Genomic DNA, 18,813 nt, shown 5'->3' on the forward strand with positions numbered 1-18,813 from the left:
TGAAAATGGCTTAAAATTTTGTGAGTTAGTTAAGCGATTTTCGTCGGACCCACCTATCGCGTAACTTCGAAGTACCTATTACTGTATTATTTCCCAGAGCGTTGGAGCAGACCCTTTTTTGAGTTGCTCCGCTCCAGGTCCGCTCCGAGACCTAATACTTGCTCCGGCTCCGCTATGTAAGTATATAAATGTTAAAAAATTAAGTACTTAGTTTTAAAATAATCGTCATTTTAATTACCTATTAATTCTATTGAACAAAATTTCCGACAGAAAATTTAATATTAAAAAAAAAACATCCGGAGCAGTCCCATTGCTCCAGTGCTCCACTCCAACGCTTTGTTATTTCCAACTGCAAAACCATGGACCAATTTTAGTTAAAGTTTGTTTGCGTTTACACGTATTTCGTCTTAATCAAATGTAGCTTGCCGACGCAGAACACGAGTAGTGTAGTGCACTTTTCAAAATATATAGATGGGTACCTACTTAGAAGCGAGGTGGTATCAGTATGTACCCGCTGCTGACACAACGTTGCTACCTACTCGCTTGAAACTAGTTTTGCACAATGGAATTTTATAAGCCATGAAATACCATGGCGTTGATAAACACTGGCATATAAATCTCCACTCAATTCGTTTTTATATCCACGACTGCCTAATTATACTTTGACATAGTTTACAGAGCCAAAAGAATATAATCCACTGCTTTAACGGCACAGGTACTAATCCAATTGGGCCGGTGAGTTGAACAACATTCTGGAAAAGGTTAAAGACGGCACGGATTCCCAACATATGGTAATTAATTTAAGCAGAGGATTCCTATTATATTACTTATTTCTATATTAACAGCTTAATCAAATTTCAAGTATTTTGATACATGTAGAGAGTTTAATTGAAGTTGATTTGAAAGGCAAGAATATGAGTCTTATTTTGTCATATATCAAATAGTACCTAAATTGAAAAAAAAAACTTTTATAATAAATTGGTCTCTAGGTGTTTGAATAACATGCTGTCGAGGATGGTTGTTTTTTTTAATATTTAGAGTACTAAAATCAAAGAAAAAATCTATCTGTATCTGATATTATAAAGATTTATGTAAAAAAAAAAAAATAATTGAAAATAAGGCATCTGGCATTTCAACTGCCGCCAGTAATCTTTAGATTTAGGTTTGAATCCTGGGTCTGGCAAATACACAGATTGTTTTCCATTTCGTGTTCGAGTCAAGAGTATGGACCTAGGTTGAACAAGTGGCCAACATCCATTTTTCGTAAAAACAAAAATCTGTTAAGTAATACAAACCTGACCCTAATAGGATCGGACATGGTATATAAGTAACCTTCTGTGGTTTCCCTATTAGTGCAGGATCCCATAGACTTTTCGTATACATAATATGCGGAACGCATTCTGACAATTGGAATAGGTTTTAGGGGTCACAAAGATATATAATGTCGATGTTGCCAGGATTATTGACGTTTTAATTTTTTTTCTTATAACCCACCAAAACTTGTTCCGAGTTCTTCAATAAAACCAAGACCGAATCAGGGATTGATTGAAAACGCAATAATTGTACCATGCCATCGGCATGGTCGTAGAACGGTTCGTCCCATTTAAAAAAATAAAAATAGCGGGTAGTGCAATGTGTTCAAAATTATCGATTCTTAGGGATCCTTCTTGGCTTAAATTATTTTATTTAGTACCTAGCATTTTTGTATAGAATCACCCAGATTGGTTTCTTTACCATACATATGCATATGACATTAGTTTTAGTATTATGGTTAATCCAGAAACAGTGTAGGTTGCACATATAGGTGGGTGAATTAATGAAATAACGAAAACCACTAACCACATTAAGTAATTAATAAGTGACTGCTTTAAGTATCATGATCACAGTTTTTACAAACACTACTTACACATTTGCACAATGATATACATATCAAAGCCGATTTCTTTAACTACATGATGATGTACGGCAGTTAGAATTATTACATTTCTAAATAATCTGGTAGAGGTTCATTCGTAATTTGTCTTAGATACAAATTATTTTCTCGTAACTCATAGCCAAGTTGTAGAAAATCAATTGGCTCAAATAGTGGATCAGATGAGCTTTTCCATAAATAAACTTGTGCTGAAGCCTTTACACTCTATGGGATCCTGCACTATATCACAAATCGTTGAAGCAGTCCCAGTTTGTCATAAGAGCTATTATTCTACGCGCGAACAATGGATACCATTTTTTAAACCCATGTCGAATAAGTACCTAATTACTACATATTGTGTTTTATTTGAATTAACGAATAACTTCACAGCACATAACAGATTAATTCTGTGTTCCCTGCTTTACAGCTACTTAGAGTCTATTATCTATGGATATAGATGACGGTTTTGTGCATCTTTGTCGTTTAACATCTTTGGGCTTGCCACTTTGACTTGGGCTGGGGGGGGGGGGCAAGGTAAGGTTATTAGGCACCTAGACGCTGTGGCATTTATCCTCTTCATGTGTAGTTTGTGATCGTGTAGGTTTGTTGGCGAATTTAAAGTAGCACCAAAGTGTTTTGCGACCCGAAAGAATGAATAGGGGTGAAGTTCGTTGTTTAGCACTACCCTCGCATGAACATTAACATATGCCTTGGTATGTGAGACTTGTTTCTCTGGCTGAGTGATGTGAGTTTTTCGGGTTATTATTCTCGATTCTTGGCGGTTTCGATTTTAGTTTACCTCGGTGACTTTTTTTAGTAATTTACGACACCCTGGGGGTTGGGAACCCGTGCTCATAGGGATAAAGTTAATTGGCCAACGTCGGACTCGTATCGTGCCGCCATGCACGTCTAAACGATATCACAGCACGAATCAACGTTATTTTTCAAGGATAGCGTAATAATATTATTATTATGCAGTGGGGTAAAACCACACAGAACCATACACGATAGTTTTTTGTTCAAATCAAAGATTTAAAGCATGCACGTGTGCAAGAAAGTGGGTCACTTTTCGAAATCGATAATACAAAATGAAACTTACTGTAGCGGAACACACGTCTCTGACAAATGCCCTTTAATTCAGAATCGGGAGCCATTATTACCGATGCCGCAAACTGCACGTCGCCTGTAAGGCAGCCCGCCTAATTCTGAGAAAGCTTTGATTGGATTAGATGAAAATATTACTTATTGTTATTTTATTATAATATACACGACATGCCCAATGCGTCGATCGCGGGATGGATTTTGATCGGGATCAGTGATGCCAACCGTACTATAATTATAGTACAATACTATAATTTTGATTTCGCGAAAAATGTAAAATACTATAATTTTACATCAAATATACCAAAATACTATAATTTTAAAGGATTTAAGACGAAAAATGTTCCTGTACTATATATTTTTTAGAAATACTATAATTTTTACGCCTTTGTACTATAATCAGCATAGAAAAATATGGCAACACTGATCGGGATGGAATTGAGTCGTGAAAATGAAAAAAGGGTATACCTAAATTCAGTTATAATATAAGTGTGATAATATTTTGATATATTATAATATCCACGATGGCAGAGCGGCTTAAGAAACAAATTGTTTTTAATTTAGAGTATGGACCTAATAGGTTGAGCAAGTGGCTAACATCCATTTCACGTTTAAAAATCTGTTAATACAGCCTCCACTCTGTGGAAGCTCATATGGTCCTCTCAGGATCGAACATAGTGAAGTAAGTATTTATATTTTAATCTTTGAAGGGAAATCATTAAGTATGAAAAAGCTAACATAACCCCAAGCTTCGTATCGCCTCACTCACAGCCCGTCTCAGAAGTGAGAAAGAGGTGTGAATCCCTGCGCTTTAAGCTGAGACGTAGTTTTCCATTACCGTTGCGCAGTAAGATCTTTGCAGAGTACTAAAATAGTTTTGACAAGAAGTGCCCAAAAGAAGGCCAAAACATATAAGTATCATTTTCACGACGACATTTCTTTGTGATGGTGAAAGGCAAGTGCTGCTGTTTAATTTGTAACGCGTCGGGGTATTCAGCCAAAATAATACATTTGCTCAAGTTGACAAATGTTTTTAGAAGAGTGTGGTAGATAACTGACAGTATTAATACTGGATAGTAGGTCACAGCCTACTTAAAGTTGAACATTCCTGAGAAATACAAAGACATTGAGTCAAATACAGGTGACTAAATGGAGTAATACAAACGCGTTATACTACAATACAATGGCTACTGGCAAGACGTATGGCGCCCGTGATGGACGAATGGATGGTTCACTTTTGACGGGGTTCTAATGCAGCGCCTGGAAAAATAGCAATTTGTGTTTATTAAAGACCGTCCAACCACTTCGGGTCGTATAGTATCTACTGAGATAAAATTCATGTCTAAATAAAACACCGTTCTTGTCGGTTTACACTTTACAGGAAGCCAGCGACAAACAAATTTTGAAAATAGCCGATATACATATTTGTTACGTTAGGTTAGGTTTTCATTCTTGAATTCATCAATTTTGCCAAAATCGGGTATGAAAATGCTCCACGAATAACGCGTATTTTTTTCATCTCGGTTCTATAGATATGACCGTGTAATATACGGTCATCTCTTTCCGATAAGAAAGCTCATGGCGAACTGTGCTACGGTAAAATGTAATACGTACAATTCATTTTTAATACAACCGATTTTTCGATGTGTGTTTTGTATCCAGATAATGGGCTTATTAGGTAAAGCGAGTGGCCAACAATCATTCCTCGTGATGTTAAGAAACCTTTTTGGGAGACGCTAAAGATCCACATTCGATTGTAGAACCAAGAGAGTAAGGCCCGTTTCAGACGGGACACCGGTGTCGCGCTCGTATATAATGAGACCTTTGTATTATGTTTATGAACGCCTCAGAGCTAATGAGTCAACGCGTGTCCGGTACACTTTTCCGTCGGCCGCTACATTCTCAAGCTGTCGATGCACTTGTTTTTATTACCGCAGCCAGTTTTATGTTCTAATTTATAACGCGAAATTATGCGTTGACTCATTAGCTTTATTCGAATACAAAGGCCTCCTATATTATATCGAGCGCGACACCGGTGTCCCGTCTGAAACGGGCCTAATGCAGTGAGTGACTGTCACCAACACAAATTTAATGAATGCAACGTCAAATTGAAAATGTCACATGCAAAACTCTAATTAGGATATGAACCAAATACTGACGTTTGCTAATTCGATCAGCATTATTGATTGAGTATTCCCAAAAATGAAATTGACATGATTTCATATTTTCCCCTACATTTTACGAAGATTACACGTTATAATACTATACATTAGCCTTATCGACATTGCCTATGTATTTCGATTAAGCAATTGTGATTAATAACAAGATAACAATATTTACACAACTACTACGTAATGCTATAGTATAGGTAAATAATGTAGATAAGTAAGTACATACTACTAATAATATATGACAACTTGATAACTTCACTATGCACGCCCTTGTAACGCCAGGTAGATGGACATGTTGTACGAACCTTTTGTATTAATGTGAACAGACGAGTATGTTTACGCCAGAGTTGAAAAGATAACCCTGAGAACATCTTCATTTATTTGGAATCGGAACCAAATCTTGATTGAAATTTTAAAAAACTTTAATGAAGTAATAATATATTTATTATTCAGTCCGACCTATAAAAATTTGTCCTGTGATTCGTGAACCCCAAGAACTCAAAATTCATCTTTATCAGCCTGACAGTAATTCTGGTAGCAAACTAGTAGGAAGGTGAACGTATACTGCATTGTGACTAGGGAATCCAATCCCGAGCCAAAATTCTGATCCCGGGATTTCGGGATTACAATTTGACAATCCCGGGATTGGCATTTTTTCCATTGTTAATATAAAATTTTTATATTTACAAATAACATTATTTAAGACATTTATTGTTAATATTGTATGCGTTCAATCTTGAAAATACATAAGTTGGATGGAGTAAATAATATTTTAATATAAATAATAATGTGAATTTAATATGAGATTGCTGTTTCTGATAGTAAATCCTTAATGAATGGGTTAGCGAGATTTAAAATAGTAAAGCAAATTATGGTGTACTTATGGCCTTTCCGCTTCATAAATCTAATTAGTCAGCAAATATGAAACTGCCGTAAAACGTATGAGATCATGGTGGAATTACCTTGTTAATAGTGCGAAGCATTGTTTTTTTCAATCTCCCTCATTTTTATTAATTGATGTGAAAAAATAAAATGAATCGGCAACTTACACATGGGTATAAATCAAACTTCATTCAAACTCAGTTTATTTTTAATGTAATTATTTTTCGTTTTTATTTTATTTTCCATAAAAAATGATAAAAAATCAATCCCGAATGTCTCGGGATTATGTTTATCAATCCCGGGATTCATAGGTATCGAAAATAGCTCGGGATCCCGGGATTGGAATCCCTAATTGTGACAACATCAAACAAATATATCGGAATCATAGACTGACACAGTTTAGGGTGCACTGTTCATATCGGATCCAGCCTACCTCTACCCATCATATACTTTCTGTTCCAAGAAGCAAAAATCAAGCCGATTGTCGGCCGACAAAATCTGAGAGTCTGTAATGGTATTGTAACTTCATAAATCTGTGGTTGCAGGTTAAAAGTTCTTAAGTCGCCTTTTTACGAAATTATTTTAATGCCAATGTGTGTAAATAATTGTGCTCTTTATTTGTGCGTCATATATGTTGTCACATGTAAGCAAAATAAATAGATAGTTTAATTTGTAGACATAGTTTAAATTGAGAAAATCATTTTTAACTATTTACTTATTCAAAACATTGAACAGGTACTGTCGAACGAGAACTGCTGTTAAAACTGTGAACTAACAATCCCCTCCAGTGCAGCTAATCGCACTTCCGTTTTAAAATGAGGAACGCCCCCAAATTTATCATTTACGTACGGATCTGTCAATTTACATAATTTGAAGCTTTTTATAATAAAAATATGTCTAAAACGATCAGGAGTGATGTTGGAATTATTATTAGTAAACTTTCGGTTTATTGCGAAGAATAAAAGGAGTCGAATCGCTCTAAAAGAAAAGCCGATATATTATTTAAATACGCCTTGCCGCCATGACACGTCATTAGAAGTCTTCTACATGCGACTACAGCGATTTCCTGTTATCGCCGATTTCTTGTTGTCGGACAATATAATACAATCTAAAAAGACTTAATCATACATAAAAGAAATAAAAAAGACACACCAATTAACTTCTACGCAAGAGAATTATGAAAACTGTGATTTGTTTCAAAACCGATTATCTCAGCTGCAACCAAACGAAACCATAGGAATATAAACCATTCATTTGTAGTTTGTAGTCGGGTTTATCATCGATTACATTTTTATATGAATGTCAAGACTCAAACAATTATATTCGTCTCTAAATCAGGAATTGAAGCGACATAATATTATTCCGTAATGATCCGACAACTACCTACTCGAATTCATATTACTTTCTACGGGTAAGGTAATTTACAAATGGGATTGAGTGACATACGTATGTTGTGACAACAGGTAAGATACTAACCCTAATATGACGAGCTCCCCATACTTGACGATGGGCTTGGGTTTCTGGTCACCCCCCTCCGTCTCTGCTTCGGCCTCCGCACACTCCTCGAGGATGACAGCCGACTCTCCTCCGCCGCTTCCACTTTCCGCACTGCAAAACAAACAAACACGTCGTCATCAATCATCGTGCATTGTACTTTATAAAAAAAAATGTAAACGACTCAGTTCCACTTGCAACCTGACGTGCCGGTCACGTTTTAGCGACCGCCATCGCGAGAACCATTAGACTTTACCACAAGTCGCAGGATGCAGCACACCATGCAGGGAACAAAAACCTAATCGGAAACGGGTTGCTTTATTTATAGGAATGAGATCCACAAGGTGTATTGAAAAATACAAAAAATCATTAAAAATACACTGAATACCCTTAATTTTACCTGGGACAACATTTGGGAAACGTTTCCGTAGAGCGTTTAAAATTTCAAAAACATAGCTATTAAGTAATTACTTTTGGTAGTAGGTACTTAATCTAATATATAAAAAATTATTTTTGTTTGTTTGTTCGTATTGTATGCACTGCCATACCGTTCATCCGATTGCGATAAAACTTTGTTAACTTATTACTTGCACTTGCAAGAGTATAGGCTATATCTTATATATAAAAATGAATGTCTGTCTGTCTGTATGCCTGTTTGTCTGTCTGTCCCGTATGCGTTCCTATACCATCCATCCGATTGCGATGAAATTTTGGTAAGTGGTTGTATGCACACCCGCAAAGGTTTCTGAATTAGAAAAATCATCATCTTCTTCTTCTTCATCATTCTATTTTCTTTTATTCGTATGGTTCCTATACCATTCATCCGATTGCGATGAAACCATCGTCAGTTGTTGTGGTAACACCCGCAAAGGTTTCTGAATAAGTACAAGTATATTCTTCTTCTTCTTCTTCATCATTCTATCTTCTATTATTTGTATGGTCTTTATACCATTCATCCGATTGCGATGAAACTTTCGTTAGTGGTTGTGCCAACACCTGCGAAGGTTTCTGAATTAGTACAACCATCTTCTTCTACTTCTTCTTCATTATATCTTCTTTTATTCGTATGGTTCCTGTACCATTCATCCGATTGCGATGAAACCTTCGTCAGTTGTTGTGGTAACACCCGCAAAGGTTTCTGAATAAGTACAACTATCTTCTTCTTCTTCTTCATCATTATATCTTCTTTTATTTATATGGTACCTATACCATTCATCCGATTGCGATGAAACTTTCGTTAGTGGTTGTTCCAAGACCTGCGAAGGTTTCTGAATTAGTACAACCATCTTCTTCTTCTTCATCATTATATCTTCTTTTATTCGTATAGTTCCTACACTATTCTTCCGATTGCGATGAAACCTTCGTCAGTTGTTGTGGTAACACCCGCAAAGGTTTCTGAATTAGTACAACCATCTTCTTCTTTTATTTTATATTCTTCTATTCGTATGCGTTTCTATTCCATTCATCCGATTGCAATAAAACTTTCGTCAATAATTGTGCCAAAACCCGCAAATGTTTCTGAATTAGAATAACCATCTCCTTCTTCTTCTATTTTATCTTCTTCTATTCGCAATGAAACTTTGGTGAGTTGTCGTGCGCATGCCCACGAAGATTTCTGAATTAGAAAATCATCATCTTCTTCTATTCGTATGCGTTCCTATGACATTCATCCGATTTCAATGAAACTTTCGTCAGTTGTTATGCCCACACCCGCGAAGGTTTCTGAATTAGTACAACCATTTTCTTCTTCTTCTATTCGTATGCGTTCCTATACCATTCGTCCGATTTCAATGAAATTTTGATCAAGTGTTGTGCTCACGCAAGCAAAGGTTTCTGAATTGGTACAATTATTTTCTTCTATTCTATCTTCTTCTAGTCGTGTGCGTTCCTATACCATTCATCCGATTGCGATGAAACTTTTGTGAATCATTGTGCGCATACCGCGAAGGTTTCTAAATCAGTATTATACAAAATACAAAGTTTGCTGTTTGTTTGTTCCATCCAATTTTGGATTTTTTACTACATATTAAAACTATTAATAACGTTTGCATATTTTGGATTCAATTTTAATTTATTGTGCTTTTGTTTGACCTTTACTCCTATTAGAATTACTTTCATATTGCCATATTGTATTACACATATATTTTAATAATAAAAAGATAATTACTTATTATTATTTTTTAAATATCTAAGATAAATGTATCCACGAAGCGACCCTGTGCGAAGCCGGGTACTTCATCTTGTAAGTAATATTAATACTTAATATGTTAAATTGTCCGAATATTGTGGATTAAGCACATACTTGCCTACCTATATATTGACTAACCTACATAAAAAGCCTTAAATCGAAAAAAATATAATAAAATCACCTACTTACAGTGGTTTCGGTCGAAGTATATTTTATTACAACGTTTTTCTTAACTCGTATTCTTATTTGTCCGGTGGTTTTTTGTCCGGTACAAATCTTGCAATCGATTTTTAACTAACTTCCCGACTAGCTAGACATTTGAAACTTTTAGAATATATCATAACACGATGCCAATGCATTTTTTAAATACTCTTAGCCATCTTTAAGTATAATTGAATTCATTTTCAGTTAATTCTGTTTTGTATGAAAAGTTGTTTCGACACCATTATTGGTTGCTAGGGGGTCTGGGGTCCTAGCAACTAAATTATTAATATATACGTGCGTTACTATGGAAATAAATATGACATGTCAAGTACAATTTTTTTTGGTCGTTTAAGCTGGTCAAGTCAAGGTTATATGGTTCAACAGAAAATTTAAAAACGTTGTATGTATATAAAAAGTTCTTTTTATCTTGTAATTATTTAGTTATTTGTTCCATTCATTTGTAGAGAATAAAACTATTTTGAGGGTAAGTAATAAATTAAATTTTTGTTTTATGTCAACGTGTTCTTGCGATTGAAGCGTCGGCTTATAATATCGTGGGTCACAGGATAGAAACCTGGGTCTGGCAAACACACAATATATTGTTTTTCAATGTGTGTTAAGAGTCTAGTATCCGTCATGGCACCCACATCCTGAAGTGGGCCTCCAGGCCAAGATGTTTGACGGGGTTCCCCACCTAAGGTTAAGGGCAGTGTGATATTCTACAGCAGTGTTCCTCAAATGGTATTCGTGAAACTTAGGGTTTCCATACATTGTTTTGTATTTCTAAATAAATCCACCCGAGTTATTGAGTTGTCGGCAGTCATCATCATAATTATTATTATGAAGCACTGATCGCGACCCCATTTTACTGTTGCTAAGACATGACCCTTCGCCATATTGGATAGATATTTTTTTTAGTCGGGAAATTCAAATAGTTATAAAATAAAAATCTAGACGTGAATTATCATTTAATTATACCCTATCGTCAGATTACAGTAAATTGCATCGCATAGCCAAAATGTTAATTGTATATGCGTAAAATAACGCCCCATGCCACTTTTTTACTGTTAGAGCAAAATTATGGTGTGTTTATCTCATTTAATTGCTCGACACGCCATGCCCCCCCCCCTTAAACCCGGGGCCCCAGGCTAAAGCTTTGTCAGCCCCACCACCCTTGTGGGAGCCATGATGGACCCAATAGGTTAAACAACTGGCTAGCATCAATTTCTCGTAAAAACAAAATATGTTAATACCTATAACCTCCACTCTATGGGGGTCATATCATCCTATAAGCATAAGGATCGAACATGGTGACGTAGTTCTTTAATCTTTTCGAGAATGTTCCTTTTCTCTAAATCGACAATGTTTTTCTTTGCTAGGACATATATTTATTAAAAGTCAGTAATAATTAATTAATATTATAAGTACTATCGTCACGAAATTCTGGCGAATCGTAGAGTACAGTTCCCACACGATCAATATTTAATTACAGTGTATTCTGTATTGTTATATCCGTGATTCTTGAAAAATAGTTCTAAAGTTTTTAAACCCAAGAGGAAATGGCGCGGATTTGATCACTCTGCAGCGTATGTGTTGTACGTAGCTAACATTATTGCCATACGGATAATAAATACTTACGAAAATAGAATAAGTAAGCCATACAGTAGATACTTGTTTCGAACTTGAAAGAGAAACAAAGAAAGTATTTTTATTACTTTGTATGTTTCTGGTTATTGGTGTGTTGCCGTAAGGGAGTGACTTAAAAGTGCATCAAAGTGCACTCTTTAGGTATCCACTTCATAACAGTGCAAAAATCTCAGGTGTTTAATGTTATTTAACATAATATCGGTCATGAATCTTATTATAATTTTCTGCATGTCTTATTGATAGAATTTTGATTGCGGATTCACTCCTTGTACATTGATCGTAGATATAAAGATAAACAGTAAACACAGTCGCGGCCATATATTTCTACTCATCAATAAAATACGGTATTGTATCGGTGTCTTGATTAAGATAATTATCATTTTTTTTAATAGTAGAATAAGTAAAAATATCTTAAACATTGACAAACACAACAATGTCGAGGGTACCAAAGCCTAAATGGTATTTGACAATTAGCAATATTACAAGAAAGAATTTTGAAATAAGAATTTAATTTGTCGTCATATCATTACTATGTACCTACCATACAAAAAAATAATTGCAACTTCGTCACAGAATAATTCGATGACACCGTTTTAGGATGCTGAAGATGACATTTTGACAGCCCGGAGTTGGGAAACAGGGGTAAAATTCACCATATGGGGTAAGTATGAAAATTTTGGTCGTAATGAAATAAAAAGTTTACATATTAAGAAATACTCAGTTGGACTCCACCACCACTAACCATCCCAAGGCATAGGCAGCATGTTTTATTAAAATAAGAAGGAAGAAAGCTTGGATGTCATCCCGAAGGGATATAAGCTCCGGATACCGAGAGTGTGTCACTGGCGGGGTCCATGGATAATAGAACGACCTTATGCTTTCCCTGTGCTCCGAGGCTAGATCGTGGCATGGTGAAGTACGTAATCAATCAGTCATAATACACACACTTTCCCTTGACCACCAGCCACGTCTCCACAACCGTTAAGAATGCGTATACACTGGCGTAACGAACTTTATTCGCCCTACAATAAAATTATAACGGGGGTAGAGTATCATCCACGTAACCTTGCCATTAAACACAGTGACAAGGATTTGTGTGCATACGCAACGGTATAAAAATTATATTAGTACCTTAAAGCCAGACACTTTGGTTTCTTCACGTACACCGTATAATTGTATTAAGTAGTAAATTCCAAGCACTTGATTGGTTTACTCACGTTTTAATTCAAAAAAATCTATTCCAAATGGCTAGGTTAGGTGGAGGATACTCTAGTTGACTAAACAAATAAAAACTACTCCACTTATAGGCTCTCGAAGATACGATTCGTTTACGACTGTTATACTCGGACGCCTAAAAACTGGGAAATCTAATGGTCTGGAGTAAGTCTGGTTATCTTCATCGGTCAGTACAAAAAAAAAACATCGCTACTTCAATATTACCCTGATCATAGATAATAATGTCTGTCAAATAAGTAGGCCCAAATTGCAGAGCACGCACGTCACTGGTTGGTCATATGTGTAGTTGAACGTGTAGGTGTGTGTTTTTAAACAACGCCGATTATGGCTATATAGCAACCAGTAAGGTTTTACTTTTTACTGGAATACAAGTTAAGTGATTGTCAAACAATACGCCTAGCACAAATCAATGCTAAGCAATCATATTATTATTAAACAAACTCAGCGTAGTGTGTTATAGGTAGTAATGCTAATATGTATTAATGTATACTTTTGTAAAAGCACAAGTGAAAGAAATGGAAAGTAGGTGAAAGAAGTCCGCAGTACTTACCTGCTCATTTGGCTTAATTGGATTTATAAAAAAAAATGTAAGTTTTACCGAGGTATTTACTTATGTTATGTATGATAATATATTTCATTGTTATTATCTAAGAAAGTACTGTTACTTATTAAAGTTAAGTACTCAAGTGTCTATTATTTAATATCACATAATAAATTATTATGAAGATCTATTCCCAAATTATTGATAGAGAAACATAGTGTGTAGATACTATTAATATTGTAGAGGGAATACCATGAACTTCATACCTACTACTTGTGATACCTGAACGATTTCGTAATGTTGAGATGCTGACTATAGAATAACTGATAAATATTTTCTGTCATCTAAGTACGTAATACGTACAAAGAAACGCTGGCATTTCGTTGTTCTTGTTTAGACTATTTAATTTTTAAAACTACAACAGGCAGTGGTATTCTAGTAATGAAACAGCAGTGCAGTAGCAGCACAGAAACATGATAAACTTTGAGTTAATCATATAGGTATATGTATTGTGACCACAGCAGGATTCAGACCCAGAGATTCTAGTTGTGAAATCAGTGCCTTACTCATAGGACTACAGGGCCACCGGTACTAATATTTATATTGTACCCGGTTGTTAATTCAAATACTTATCACATCTTTATCGTCGGCACTACTTAGGCGCCTCCAGGAAATGTCTCCTTTACCCTTTGACTACCTCGAGCCTAATCCAGGCCAAGAATACTGTATATTATAACATATTCAATGTTTGACATCTGTCATTTGTATAAATATAAGTAAATGTTCGGAAACAACTTTCATTCAACAGTTTGTATACAATGTTCATCTGTCCGATGTATGTTGGTATGAACTAGGCATCAGGGATACTACGTTTCATTCAACACAGTGCAACCGCATCTGTATCTCAACTAGGGATCCTTCTTCCTGTTCGGTCAAGAGGAACTTCTCGGAGGGATGGATATCTTCTGGCTTTGAGGCAGGCTGATAACGTAGTTCATGATGTACAGCCTCGCCCAAACCATCTTCATTGCATATGGATCCGACGACCCTTCTCAATATTTTCCTTTCAAAGATAACCATCTGTCTCTCAATCAAATTTGCACGCCACCCATGGGTCAATATGAACAGGTGTGATTTTAGTACAGCATTATTTTAGTTTTCTTCAAGAGGAGTCTTGATCTAACCAAAGTGTCTCTATAGGCGTAGTAGGATTTGTTTGCCAGCGGAATGTTTCTCCTAACTTCCTGGTTGATGTCGTTTTGAGCTGGATTATATGGGTAATAATACCTAGGTACCTTCTTTAAAAAAACTTTGTCTAAAAATATATTTGTTACCTACTGGAAAATAAATCTCAAGACTATTGGAGTCCTAAATTTGCTACTTACTTATTTGTAACTCATGTCATTGGTAGCATCAATAACCTTTATCGGCTTCACTTTCTTAATATGAGTTAGTATATCCATCTTAATAGAAGAAGCTATTCCTTGAACACTGCGTTTCCGCAAATTATTGTATATATTAATATTGGCCACTTATTAAATATGATGTTAATAAGTAAATGGAAACTATTTTTTTCATGATTAAAACATTCACTGGATAAGGCATTCAAGGCGGCAGGATGGACTCCAATCAGTCGGACCATGACAAATGGATGCCTACACACAAGGCCTCTCCAAGCTCACTACTCACGGTCAATGAATACGCATTTTAAATGGTACTTAATCGAATTCTTATTAATTATAAGACTTGCTCCTAAATTGACATCGGCCAAGAAGCGAATGGAAGAATTAAGTGAATTGCGAAGCAAATGATAATACGGTTTACAGATACCTACACTTCAGATCGATTCTTCTTTTATGGTTGAGTAAGTACTTACGCCCCATAGCCTTCACACCTTAAAGCAGGTCCAGGCCAGGATCGCTAGTTATCGCTAAGGTTAAGGACAGTGTGATACTGTACAGCGGCGTTTCCCAAATGGTATTCCACGGAGCCCCTAGGTTCCGCGAGACAAAATTACCTAAAGGTAGGTATTCCGTGTATTTTTAACGATTTTTGCATTTTTAAATAAATCAATTTAAATTGTTGAGTTATCAGCACTGACGGGGACCCCCTTTTAGGTAGCCAAGTAACATGCAACCCCTCGCCATATTGGATAAATAGTTATTTTTATTAGAGTCAGGCAACACACTCAACATAACAATATAATAAAATTGGATACACGTGAATTAGCATTTCAATCAAATCATTTTTTTCGCACAACTAAGTACATTTTTACGGTACTTGGTACAGAGCGACTTTTTTTTACTTATCAGAGAAAAAAATCTGAGGTGTGTTTATTTCACTTAGTTTGTCAACCCACCACGCCGTTCCCCAGCCCCCCCAAAACCCGGCCTCAAACCCAAACTATGGCCCTGTCAAGGGTCACGGTACCAGGTACACCCTATCTATGTCCTATCATTATGGATGGTTTATAGTTTAGAATTAATAGTTTCTGGGTAAAGAATGCCATCAGTAAGTATCATATACCGTTTAAACATAATGATTGTGGTCTTTTAAGAACCTATTATTGGTTCAAAATAAATAGGTTGTGTTAGGACGTTAGGTTTTAGTTTGCGTAAGTCTCAATATACCACGATCACTAAGACGATATTATGGAGCACTTCATCTTAACCGTATTATAAATCATGTACGGCGAGGAAGATGATATCAGATAATAAACCAGGAAAGACTGCCTCATTAGGCAGGCCATGTCGTAAGGATGGAAGATACCCAACCACCAAGAGTTTATCTTATAATAATAATTAAAGACACAGTAAGGAAGCGAGGTTGCGGCAAGAAGAAGGTGAAAGTAAGACGTTCCAGATAGACAGCCACTGGGGCTGGAGCCGACTCGGCCATCGTAGTCAACGCGGAAAGCACTAGCTCTTTATCCGGGGATTCAGGTTCGATTCCCAGTGAAGTCACGACTCACGATACGTTTATGTGATTATCTCAAAGCCTGAGTGTGTGTGATTGTTTCACTTCTACTAACTACTACTTATAACTATTGTCATTGGGCCTAAAAAGAATATACAAACACGATGAGCAGTGTTTTGCCTATTAATTTGAACATACAATTAAGGTGGTATGCGGGCAAGCGAGAATAGTTATTTAGGGAAATTCATATAGGTACCTAACTTATAATATAATAATTACAAGATAAAAAGAACTTTTTATATACAACGTTTTTAAATTTTCTATTAAATCATATAAACTTGACTTGATAGCTTAAACGATCAAAAAAAAATGTACTTGATAGAAATAATACTGAACGCACGTATATACCTATTAATTATTAATTTAGTTGCTAGGACCTCAGACCCCCTAGCAACCAATAATAGTGGATCGGATTACGGATTTCTTCCGAAATAACTTTTCATACAAAACAGAATTAAATGAAAATGAATTCAATTCTACTTAAAGATGGCTACAAGTATTAAAAGCATGCATTGGCATCGTGTTCTGATATATTCTAAAAGTTTCAAATGTCTAGCTAGTCGGGAAGTTAGTTAAAAATCGATTGCTAGATTTGTACCGGACAAACAACCACCGGACAAATAAGAATACGAGCTAATAAAAACGTTGTAAAAAATAATATGAACACATACCTAATAATGATATGATTGCAATGGCTGACATGATATCAAGTGACATCATGTGCTGTGAACTCCGTAACCAAGGAGATAAATCAAAAAACAAGCCGAGATTAATTCCTTAAAAAATCATGAATCGGTATGACATTTCCCATTGAATGTTTAATGATTACGTACGAATAATAATCGTACAGTATACTATTATTTAATAATTAAACACATAAATTTGTTAATATGGATAAAATATAATGATATAAAAAATATATTCCCGGTTCCAATAACTACGCAAGTAATTTCTTGTGCTAGCCTTTAATTATTGGTGAAATAGTATTATTTCCGGTTAAATAAAATAACACCGTTCTTGTTTTATAACAGTCAGCAACAAATTTATCATCAGCGAGTAATTAAAATAACAATTCGCAAGTACACGACACAAAGGAAAACCTAAACATGTATGGCCGAGGTTAAAACAACCAGCTGTCTTCATAAATCAATACATACTAAATTAATGTCGAAAACGTAAACAAAAAACATTTATTGTTGATAAAACGAATCTGTATTCCTGATTATACATTATTTTGCGCATATAAACTTAGAATTCTTTATAATTCACCATTATGTCAGTGGAACAATGTAAACTTCTACTCAGGTTCTTATCAACAACAATAAAAGCTATCTCACGTCATGTACATACAAGCATGCTAGCAAACCACGATTATTATTATTCAACCGCAATCAATAAGGCTTAAATTACGGATAGATACATTTTAAACAAGATTCTTGTCGTAACGTGTAATTTTCTCACACAATGACAACAGTATCACGAGCAGGATTCGTGTTTTTTGGTGGTAATCGCAGCCCCAATCGTTTGACATTTTCAGTTGTACCTATTTTGGGTGTTTATAAAAATAATATAGCTTACCGTTTGACAACCATGGTAGCCTCCGTACTCTCGACAGAGGTCCCTATGATTTGAACTCTTTGCACGATCACTTAAATACGAAACATTTAATATGTTTTCAAAGTTCAAACGGCATACGCTTACACGTTTTGAATTCACCATTACGCGTTATATACGCTCTGTACTCCATTATTCCGTGGTACATTTGGACACTGCACTAGTCACCGAACTCAACTTGTTACTGAAGTCCATGGATATTTGTTATTGTATACCGTTGGAAAATTGCACGGGTTATTTCCACTTAATTCACTGATAAATAAAATATTTATCTCACTACACAAACAACCGATACCGTCAAATTAGCGAAAGAGTAAACACATAACACTGCGGAGTGCGGACTGCGGCGGAATGCGAATTGTTCATCAAACAATGCTACCAACTGTGGCATCAGTAGAGTTGTTTGCTGGGGATGTTAGCTTTTAAAAATAAAATATTTATTTTTCTCAATAATGGATACTCAAGTTATGTTCACGAGCCAACTCTTATCGCAAACTACATTTTATACAAATAAATTGTTTTTTTAATTATGAATTACCTTATTATAACACAACGTTCTAAGAAATTTAGGGAAATTTAGAAATAACTGTTAATCGTAATATGTACCTAATATTATTAAATTCACAGTTAGTTCTATTAAAAATCAGCTCCAAAACAATGAAAGGAGTTTTACATACCATTAAAACTCTTATTATTCTAGTTGACTCTGAAGTCCCTTGAGATGTTGGTCGTATTTTTTGCCTCGTGTTCTTCTGTGCTGGCCCTTTTTTACCCCCTTTTCTTCTCGATTATTTATCTCTCTGGTTGCTTATTTTGTTTAGCAGGCTGGCAGGACCGACGCTTCTAT

General features: G+C 35.5%; 1 protein-coding gene across 1 annotated transcript in view; it reads right to left on the reverse strand.

Moving 5' to 3' along the window:
• Positions 1–18,352, reverse strand: part of Pli (E3 ubiquitin-protein ligase pellino) — a 71,205-nt gene extending 52,853 nt beyond the window's left edge. The window contains exons 1-2 of the mRNA XM_085947914.1: positions 17,931–18,352; positions 7,543–7,674 (exon numbers count right to left, since the gene is read on the reverse strand). Of these exons, the coding sequence (XP_085804040.1) occupies positions 7,543–7,674; positions 17,931–17,944 (146 nt within the window). The 5' untranslated portion in view covers positions 17,945–18,352. The remainder of the gene's footprint in view (positions 1–7,542; positions 7,675–17,930) is intronic.
• Between the last annotated feature and the right edge of the window lie 461 nt (positions 18,353–18,813).

This window comes from Rhyacophila brunnea, unplaced genomic scaffold (assembly GCF_057557595.1).
Source record: "Rhyacophila brunnea isolate RB1 unplaced genomic scaffold, BYU_Rbru_1.0 scaffold_20, whole genome shotgun sequence".
NCBI lineage: Eukaryota > Metazoa > Arthropoda > Insecta > Trichoptera > Rhyacophilidae > Rhyacophila > Rhyacophila brunnea.